The sequence below is a fragment of the Phaseolus vulgaris genome, chromosome 4 (assembly GCF_051622355.1).
Source record: "Phaseolus vulgaris cultivar YP4 chromosome 4, ASM5162235v1, whole genome shotgun sequence".
NCBI classification, from domain to species: domain Eukaryota; kingdom Viridiplantae; phylum Streptophyta; class Magnoliopsida; order Fabales; family Fabaceae; genus Phaseolus; species Phaseolus vulgaris.
In genome coordinates this window covers 9,461,708-9,473,137 of record NC_143501.1, presented here as the reverse complement: position 1 = coordinate 9,473,137, position 11,430 = coordinate 9,461,708, and the positions used below count along the sequence as shown (strand labels likewise).

The following is an 11,430-nucleotide window of genomic DNA, read 5'->3' as shown; positions in this document are numbered from 1 at the left end:
CACTTTGGTTTCTTCAACAAACTTGGGTTGCCTTTTCTTTCATGTTGAATTATCATAGAAAAGAATTTGTTCATAGAAGGTAAAGGATCCATCAACAATATTTGAGATTTAACAATCTTAAAATAATCATTCAAACCATTCAAAAATTGAATAATTGTATCTTGGTGGTTGGAATTTCTTGTGTTCCTCATTGCTTAACAATTACATCAGAAAAAACAAGTGCAAGTAAGAATTAGCTTATAACATTCAAACTCCTCCCAAACCCTTTTAGCTTAGAAGTCATTGCTTGAAGTTATGAATTTTCTATTGAAGTTTTGAAACATAGATCAATTATTCTGGTGAGAATCGTTCCTTTATATCAAACTAGATGTCTAACAGTTCTCATGAAAATAACACTCTCTTCTATTGATGGAGAAAATGAAATTCATGATCCATGAGTGCATTAAAGTTTTACATCTTTCTTACGAAAAATTGTGTGAATCAATAACTAGTGGTACCAAAAGAGTTCCATAAACAATTTTATATTTATTTTTCATAACCAAAGTTCAACAAATTATATTGGAGATCCCACATCGACTAGAGATTAGGACATTTCATCGTATATAAGTGGGTGCAACCCTCACCCTATGAGCCGGTTTTATGGGGTTGAGTTAGGCTTAAAAACCCACTTCTTAACATGGTATCAGAGCCATTTTCGAGCCTATCCTAGCGAGTGTTTATTGGGTTTATCAGGTCACCATTATCGGACCACCCATAACATATATCTCCACGCACGAGTTGGTAGTCTCGGCGTGAGGGGGGTGTGTTGGAGATCCCACATCGACTAGACTTAAAAACCCAGTTCTTCACAAATTATTCTAGTCGAAGACTAGTTCAAGTGTCACAAAACGCTATGAAGACCTTTACTTGAATAAACATAATAATGACTTGTCGGATCTTGAGAAAGATCAAGTATAGTAATCACACCACTCCTTTTGATCTTAAGTTATTATTTTTTGAATTTCTCATCATTAGAGTTTCACAACGGAGCTCACAAATAAAGGGGCTTTAGATACCATAAAAAGAAACATTGAAACGTATTTTTGTAATGAAAAAAAATATATAAAATGATTATTTTATACACAAAATAAAGAAAACACAACAAACTAAAAAAAAACATGACATAATTAATTTCATAACCGTGTAATGAACTTTCTCGTATGTTAGTTGTTACACTAAATAGATAATTAAAATTTATTGATGTTGTGATGGATGAATCCTCTAATAGAAAATATTTTTAAATTTAATGATTTTTTTTAAAATGATTTAATTCAATGAAGGATAGATTAAGTTGGATTGAATATAATAAAACAATAGAGAAGAGAAACTCAACCTAATTTAATCTATCCAATTCATTACTATACCGTCCAAATCATTCTATCACCATGACTTTATGAGCATTTATACATGGAACAAACAACAAATGTGATTATATCTTGTTATAATTATGAAGTTAAAAGTTGATATTACACACTTTTAATTAGAATTAGAAAAAAAAAATTAAAATGTCTTGTTTTTCAAAATATATACAAGACTATATATATATTTAACAAATTTTATATATATTATTATAATGAAAATTAAGTGCTAAGCATTAAAAATAAATTTGTAATAAAATATATGAAAAACATAGTAACAAAAATAATTTACTTTTCATTAATTTTTATAATTATATAATAAAAAAATCAATTTTTTCATAAAAGCTAAACAGTTGGTTAACAAATATTAGCATGAAAAAGGTAAAAACGATAGAAAATGTGTACACGAAAAAAAATTATAAAAATAAATTCTCATCATAATAAAAATAATATTATACTTAAAAAATTAAGGATAAATAGTCTGTTCATAAAAACAAATATTAATATATTTTATTTTTATTATAATAAAAAACACTATAGTTATATTAAAAAAATTAATTTCGTTAATTTTGTTAAATGAGTAAGGTAATTGAACACATTTTTTGTTTTTAATAATTATAGTGTGTGTTTATTAATGGAAAGATCAACATTAATATGGAATTAATCTTAAAAAAAATTGTAAATTTAAAATTTTTAGTAATTATTTTGAAAGTTAATCGAGGTTAATTTTCTCTTTAATAAACATATTTAACAACTACTGAAGACAAAATATATATTCAATTCCTAATCATCAACAAAGTTCAAACAAAATTAATGGAATTAATTTTTTATTATTAAGATTGTGATTGTTTTTGTTATACTAAAACAAAATATAACAATGCTTATTGTATTAAACCGATTACTTATCCAAAACTTAATTATTATAATAAAAATATTAAGACATTTATATTAAAATTTAAAAAAGTATATATATATAGTAGTTATATTTTATTAATTTTTATATTATTTATAATTATTCATTACAGTAACTAATAAAATGAATTATTTTTATAAAGAAAAAAAATAGTAAAAGAGAATGTACACAAAAGAAAGACCACTTACAAAACATGTATCATTCCAAATAGTTTTACATGATTATCTAATAAAGTTTTACTACTTTGCCACAAATATTGTCGTATTCCTTAATATAGTACAGTGATGAAGTAAATTCATATTAGATATTTATAAAAAATATTTTTTTTATTTCATAATCTTAATTTACTAAATTTCACGTAAGTACAGATAGTATTGTAATGAGTTCTCATTTTTTCTTACTAGTATGAACATTTTCAATCTAATGGTAATCTCTTCTCTCAAATTAATAATATCAAAACTATTAATAACATATGTCATTCATGAACATGAAATGTCATTTGAAAACTAACATGACCATCATTTTTTTCGAAAAGATTATATTAATTTATTTTAAAAAAAAATTGGACCAAATTCAACGTGAAAAATAGTAAAATTAAAAAATATGATCACAATAATAATGATAGGGGAACTTTTTCCCACAAATGATTTAGACATTTTTTGGGTAAGAACAACAGAAACACATATTCAACACACTATATTTTCACCTTCCTCAAACAAGGCGTATAATACGTTATATGATACATAATGTACAAGTACAACTGATTCTCTTCAATTTTTTATCTTCCTACATGGCCACAACTTCCTGCACACTATAAATACTTTGGCTCACTCTTTTTTATTCTAGAAGGGATATTCCCAAATATAGATTTACATTTCAAAGTCATTCTGAAATAGAAAGGGGTGAGCAGAGATTTTTAAAGTGTGCAGAAAGAAATACCCTTCCTGCAACCATGGTTACGTCTGGTATAGTCATGGTTACAGAACAGTCAACAGAGATTCCACCTAACAAATAAGCCCAGAATGTGACAGATTTATGAACCTGTCCAGACCCCACTGGGTCAGAGTGGTGGCTCCCATGCCCTCAAAGTGCTTCCAATACTGAGACGGTATGAAGATGGTTTCAAGTTTTAACAATGATAAACAGCCTATACCATCTCTTTGCATCATATGAGAGGTTCAATATCTGGATTCAAATTCAACCTCCATATGGTTTCCCTACCCCAGGAATTCAAGGGGAGGAGGAATGTGTGGGCAATTACCTCAAGATTTGTGATAATAGCCGAGTTAATCCAGTGAAGATCACAGCATATTTATAGAGCTCAACGTCTAAGAGTTAACCATCAACAAGAAGATAACGATGGAATAATTGTCCTTAATTGCGAACATTGTGCATAACAAAGTAAACTAAGCAAATTCGTTCTAGCTTTTGGCTAATATTAATTAAAGAAACTCCATAGACAATCACTAAAACGTATCTTATGGAAATTGTTTTTTTAATCTGAAATCTTAATCATATCGAAGAACAAAAAGCTGGTCTCTTGTACAAAAATTAATTAACAATGAACTCCTACTTCAAGGGCCGTACAGAAAAAAGAATCGACTGGAGACTGCATGATTGGTGACCCTAATGCTAAAAGAATTGATGACTAGATTTTATATGGAGAGAAATAGTACATCATAATACACAAGGAAAAGAGGAACAGAGGGGCTTCCAACTGCAGTGTGAATAAGGTGAAAGGATCTCTCACTAGCTCAACTAATCCGCTCTCAAACAACTCTATCTTACAACAAGAACTGACAGGTGGAGGGAACATGGAACCGGTCAACAACGAGGACAGCAGGACCTTGTCAACCATCCAAACAAATCTTATGATATAATCACATACATACCCCCTGGGCAGGCATATACCGGTGCTAGCAGAACACCGAACTTAAGATAATTTCAATGATGAGGGAAAGGTTTTTTCACAGATCATCCTCTTAATTTCTGGTATATCCTACTCAATATGAGAACTCGTGACCTCGAAGGGAAATATATTTCTTGACCCAGATGGCAATGTCCTCAGCACAAACCTGGGCCTGAGGGCTTTTGATAAGTATGTCAAGTGTTGCAAACTCATGGACTGCATCTTTATACTCATAAACAGGTGCATCAACATTCACCTTCCTAAGCTCCTCTGAATATGCAATGGCACGGTCTCTCATCCAGTCGTGTTCTGCCACCACTGTCAATGTTGGAGGTCTCAGCTTTAAAGGAGGACCCTGGCCTGGGATAAGGGGATTGGCAGCTGGATGGTCTAGGCTAAACTCCCCCTCAGGTAGAAATAGTTTCCATGCTAGCATACACATGGCCTTGTCATAAAAGTAAGAGTTTGCCAACTTTATTTCAGAATGAGTGGGCACACTTCCAATAAAAAATGGATACATCAGGACCTGTGCCACCACCTTGACAGGGTCCAGAAGTTTACCTGCTTCTACAGCTTTCCGAGACACATAGTCTGCAATATTTGCACCACAACTCGCACCAAGAAGTACACATCTGATCACCAAAGAAATATAAATAAAAGGTTAAGCACTGAATAAGTGGTTCACCTAACTCCCGACAAAAAAAATTGCGTAACATACAACACAGCAGCTTATCTACAAACCAAGTTACCCTTAAACTTTCTTTCTCTTTTTCTTTTTTTTAGATTTCAAACAAGATCAGTTATGTAGAGGCACGGCATTCCAAAATTGCCTCCATGTCCAAAGGAGGTAGATCAAATCTTTCCAAAAGCAATCACTTAGATGCCGAATGCCTCCTAACATATGCTCTAAAAAGTAATTTACTATTTGAAAATTTCCATTTTCAAGAAAAATTTAAATATAAAATATTAACAATATGAAATAAATAGAATAAGATTGATTTCCAAACTAAGTTCCATGGTAAGTATTGAAGTTGTTAAAGAAAGACAAGACAGCAATAAATCTTAATGCAGGTTTTGTAGAGATAAACAGAAAAGATTCAACAAGATCAGAAATTAAACCAAGATAAACATAATTCTAAAACAGAGCATTAAAAGGAACCGAGAAAGGCATGACACAAAAATGGTTAACAGAGACAGCTACAAATGAGAAAATGGAAGTTTCATGGGAACTGTGAAGCCATTATTATAATAGGCTTCGTTATAAGCACATGTAGTTTAATCAATATACTATTGGTTGATTGTAATGGTAAGTGTTAGCTCTAAGTTCATATATTGGAATACACTGGCATCACCAAAGTTGAGACAAATTCCTGTACATTTCAAATATGTAACACAAAAAATTCTAAACGCAACAGAAATTCCAAAGAGATGGATGGATGCTATTATACATATACATATATAGGCAATGACAATAGAAAAAACTAGCAGATAAAATGGAACGAAAATTTAGAAATAAAAAAGCTGAAATCTGATACTGGCAATATAGAAAAGATATCTTCAGACCAAGACCAAAGAAAGGTCAAATCCAAAGAGAAAAAAGGTTCACATAAACTAGTGTTTCAGAACCTTAGGTCCACCAGTCTTTTTTCCTTTATCATCAAAACCCTCTAATTTCCACCAGGATGGTCTGTGCTACCATCGAGTGACAACCACCAGAAGAATATTCTTCAGGACATCATCCCCTTACCTCCTCTCTCTCTCTCTCTCTCTCAATGCCATTTGTGCTTTTCCGCACATCTAGGATGATATGTTATAAGAACTGGGTTAATTAGCTACAGACATTATCTAAAAGTGAATGAACTCATGTTATCGAACATGATTTCTTTAGATAAGATGCAAAATGAAGGTTACTCCTACAGAGAAGAATCAGCTTATCTAGAATGTTAAGTTAAAAGAACCAGGATAATTAGCTACTGACACAATCTAAAAGTGAATGAAATCATGCCATCAAATATAATGTCTTAGATAAGATGAAAAATGAAGCTCACTCCTTCTATTTACAGAAACCAATACCAATTTGGAAAGTGAAATGGGTAACTGTGTTATCCTACCAAGCAAAGAGTGGCAAAAGAACTATATACACAAGTAAGAAATTTCATTTGATTAGAACCTAAATAATTAAATAAACAAGAAAGGAGAAAAGACAAGATAATGTGATGATTTTTTAAAACTATATCTACTAGAACAATATACCATAACTCATGCACCCCAAGAAAGGAATTTCATCACATAAAAGAGACTGTTCTCTCTAGTCTCTACAACAACTGAGAATCCCAAACCACATATATGCATAGATCTATACTTTTGGCAGATGAAGATGCATCCAAATGAAATTTATTCAAGAATAACTCTAAAGACATCTTCCCTAAAATGACTCTAAATCAAACAAGTAAAACAAAGTGAAAGAATAACTCTAAAGACATCTTCCTAGACAGCACTAAGATTCTGTTTAGATAAATTTTTCCATAAACATTTAAAACAGAAAATAAAAAGGGAAAACAAATCAAACTTTTCTCATGTTAAAATCAGCTTATGCCCGCAACTTTTGGAGAAGTTAGATAAAAGAGTTTATAGGAGAAACTCAATTCATTTACCTTTTTCTAATTTTATCTTCTATACATACATATTATGGAATAACTTTTATCTAAACTGGACCAAAGTCAGTATCGAGTTCATTTGCGATAAACATCAGATTAACAATCCCAACCAAAACATGTTGCCATCAAACTGAAAACCCCACTGCTACTCAACCTGTCACCTCCTCCCTAACTCATAGATGCCTTGATCAAATTGATACACTGCTCTACACTCTCTAATCACTATCAACACTTGAAAAAGACAATGAAGACAACAAAAACACCACACCCTTCATTTCAATCACAACAAGAATCATCATATTCGTATCAGTATCACCCCCAATCTGAAACTTCAAAATGTACAAACAGATAAATCTACAAAATTAATGTGGAAATAAATCAAACGAGAGGAGATAACAGAAAAGTGAGTTCCAACCTTGATGGATTTCCATGAGCAGCTAACCAAGGCTCAACCATTGAGGCTCCAAAAGAATCAACAATATGCTTGTGATGACCCTCCAATTTCCTCCCTCCCAACGACTTACTACACTCCGCCAAATTCGCCTGCTTCGCCAGCCAATTCAGCACCTTCAACCCGTCCTCAAACGCCGCCGGGAACCGATTCTCCGGCGCCAACCGATACCCGACCGCCACCACCACCGCGTCGCAGACCTTCGCGATCCTCCGGCAGAACAAATCGTTCGCCACCGAATCATTGCTCCCGCTCACCCATCCCCCACCGTGGAACTGTAACACCACCGGCAACTTTTTCCGGCAACCATCCACCGACGGCGAGTACCCCCGGTACTCTCCGAGACTGCTCCGCCGCGTCTCCTCCCGCGGCGTAAACACCAAGGGGTCGTAGCTGTTGCGCCTCACCGCGCGCGACGACGCCGTTTCGAGTCTCACCCCGGATCCAGGTTCCGATTTCGAGATAGGTTTGGTCTTGGGTTCGGGCGACAGTGCGGAATCCGGAAGAAAGATTCGGACGGAGAGGGAGGTCAGGGGATCGATGTGGATGTCTTTGGTGGCGACGCCGTCGGAGAAGGAAGGGTTGGCGGCGGCGACGGCTTCGTCGGGTCGGGTCGTAACACCGAACAGGTTGGATTCTTCGGGCGGGGCTTGGATCCGGTTCTGCAAACGGTTCTTTAGGAGAAACTTAAAGAAGACGCTGTAGAGTTTCACGGCCACGGTCGGCATCGCTGGTAAAATTAAAGACTCAGGGGTTTGCATAAACCGAATAACCGTTAATTAGGATAATTCCATGGCTTAATTTGAACCCAAATAGGTTAATTAAGCTTGAAATCACATGAGATTAGGGTTTTTTCGTTTTGTTTTGGGTTTGGAAGTTTGAATTGAATGGTTCTGATTTGAAGCTTGGGTTTGAAAATGGTGGCGAAGGGAAGAGCGAGGAAGAAGAGAAGAAAAGACGAAGACAGCACGCAAAGGCAAAGAGAAAAACAAATGCGATTTGAAATTTTCTTTTTCTTTTCTTATTTTTTAAATAAAATAGTCTTCGCCTTTTTTCATAAACAAGCTATTAATGTATGGGAATAATTCAATAATTTATTAATTTATAATATTTTTAAATTGTCGGTTTATAATTTTATATTTCGTTATTAACTTTGTGCATTCCCATATAAAATATGAAAACGTAAAACAAATCATATATTAAAGAAAAAATTTCAATTTTCGCTGATTCTGTGTTTGAATTGATTTCAATCTTAACTTTGAACTGATTTCAATATCAAATTGAATTGATTATGTTTGTGATTCCCAAGTTATTGAAAGAATAAATTAATAAAAATATTTTTCTTGGTTAATAATAATAAATATTCATTATTGATTTTCAATTTGATATTTATAGTTTTTTATATTGATGACTCAAATTAAATTATTTTCTTTAAACTAAATTAAATACTGTTGATGTCTTTTTATCTTCAAAATATACATGATTTATTTTTAACCCGTAAATATTAAAAATAGGATAAGTGTATTTTTGAAAATGGAAAGTATGATTTGAAATTTAAAATTATTTACATTTAAAAAATTACTTTTCTTTGTCAGACAGTGATAAATGATAATTATTAACTTTATAATAACATGTTTCCACTTTTCAATTATTAATTAATTATTAATGGTTGATTTTTGTTTAATTTTTGTTATGTTTGTTAATGTAATTACTTATTTAATGTATAAAATAACCTTAGTTTTATAAGAGAATTGTTTATCTAAATCTTCTTTACTTTATTTTTCTATAAAAAAAAAAATTTAAGTTTATCCATAAATATTAGACCTAAAATAATGTTATCCTTAAAAATGAAAATTATGATTCAAAAATTAAAATAGAGTTCAATTTTTAAAACAAAAAATCATTTTCACTGCCTAGTATTAGTAAATGTTGTTTATTAATTTTTCAATGTCATGTTCACTTTTAATTATCAATGTTTTAATGTTTTTGTGTTTATTGATTAATTAATTTAATATACATATATATATATATATGTATACATAATTACTTTAATTTGGGAGAAAATTGTTTATCCTAAACCTATTTACTTTTATATATTAAGATAAGATGTTCTTGAAAAAACAAATCAATCCAAAATTTTATATTTTTATTGGCTAATGATAATAAATGTCAATGTTAATATTTGTTTCTATTAGAGAAATGGACCTAGAGAACTATTGATAAGTTTCATCTTCCTCCTTTCTATAGGACGATTGGGTTATACTTCAGCTTCCTCTTCCAAGCCTCTCGCTATTCTCTCGGTCTCAGTTGCTTGATCACTCGGTCTTCTGGAGAATACCGAATGGGGGATACCTGCAGAAGGCACTCTGACACTAAAGTTAACAAAAGGGGTTTGACACTCGGTTGTCAGAGCACAGTAATAAATGACGTACTTACTTCTTGGAATGTGCACTATTTATATTATTTTAATGGGTTTACCTTGTTGGATCGGATTAGTGAGGTGGATTGTGCTTAAAAGTGTATTATCTAATTCTTAATGATGGTTTACCTTTACTGACCTTGATTGAGCGTAATTTGATCAAAGGTATCGGTCGGCCCACACGGGCGTGTGTTGTTTGGTCGGCTCGACTGTGGGAGTCAAGCCATGGAATTGACTGTTAGGTGCAGACGCAGGATGTCACACACCAAGCGAAAGGCCTGGATTGACGCCAGGTATTCGGGTGAAGTTGGGTAGGCGCCACGTTAAGCGTCTGAAGGACACCCATCGTGAAGTTATCAAAATGAAGAGAAACATGTAAGTCCGAAAAAAGACACGAATACATGTAGAAAAAAGGGGGGCCGGTACCAGACCGACCTATACCCACGTTTTCTGTCGGCAAGCAGGGCTCGACACTAAAGAAACTCGGACGTGCATCCACCTTCAGAATCGGGTACCTCCCCAAAAACTTGGCGACAGATTCCTCGGTCGAGAAAGTAGAGGTGATCCCAGTCACCTTAGGATCTGCCCAACCAAACTCCACTCGAGAGATGACTTGCTTAGGGGAGTCCGACAGGTCGACAGCATTGACTGGATCGTCTCCCCTGACCACCTCTACAGGGTGCGGCACATGAACCGCACCAACCGATAGGAATCGGTCGTAAAGGAACCGCAAGACAGAGACAGAGATGAAGACGAAGAAGAAGGGCGCACAGGAAAAGGAGAAGGGGGAGCGGAAGAAAAAGAAGTAGGTCGAGACAAAGAAGACATCACTAACCTTATAGAAATTCGAAATACTGAAACACAACAAAAAGACGAGGGAACACTCGGGTCTCAGAGCAAATATAAAAAAAGATAGCACAGTATCTCAACACTGTTGGGACTACTATTTATAGCCTCCAAAGGCCTTAGGAGACGAAGCATCACAAGGATCTCAACTATTAGATCTCCTAGATCCAACGGCTCCCAATGCTTCGCGTCCAAAAAACCCTTCATTAATGCGGGTCACATCACGCGCGCAGGCGCTGCCTGAAGTCACGTCAGGCCTCGGGAACTCCAACAGTCACATTAAACTTAGAAGACCGACCGACACTCAACATTCAAAACTCTTCGGATCAATTTATCCTCGAGTCTGGGGGGCAAGTGTACTGGTATGAACAGAACGGTCAATACCATGGCTCGGCTCCCACAGCCGGGTCGACCGACGACACACACCCGTGTGGCCCGACTGATACCTTCGGTCCAATTATGCTCAATCAATGTTAGTAAAGCTAAACCATCATTAAAAATTAGGTAATACACCTCTAAGCTCGATCCACCTCACTAATCCGACCCAACAAGGTAAGCCCATTAAAATAATATACCACACATTTCAATAAGTAGGTACGTCATTTATTACTGTGCTCTGACAACCAAGTGTCAAACCCCCTTTTGCTGACTTGAGCGTCAGAGTACCTTCTGCAGGTACCCCCATTCGATATTCTCCAGAAGACCGAGTGATCGAGCAGTTGAGATCGAGGGAATAACGACAGACTTGAAAGAGAAAGCTGAAGTATAGCCCAACCATCCAATAGAAAAAAGGAAAACGAAACTCATCAATAATTCTCCTATCTCCATATTTTGAACA

General features: G+C 34.3%; 1 protein-coding gene across 1 annotated transcript; it reads right to left on the bottom strand.

Annotated features, from left to right (window-relative positions):
* Nucleotides 1–3,788: 3,788 nt before the first annotated feature.
* On the bottom strand, nucleotides 3,789–8,373 carry LOC137837146 (putative carboxylesterase 11). The gene is made up of 2 exons (XM_068646023.1): nucleotides 7,292–8,373; nucleotides 3,789–4,851 (listed from the first exon to the last, which is right to left on the bottom strand). The coding sequence occupies exons 1-2, from the start codon at nucleotides 8,086–8,088 to the stop codon at nucleotides 4,314–4,316; spliced, it is 1,335 nt and encodes a 444-aa protein (XP_068502124.1). The 5' UTR covers nucleotides 8,089–8,373; the 3' UTR covers nucleotides 3,789–4,313.
* Between the last annotated feature and the right edge of the window lie 3,057 nt (nucleotides 8,374–11,430).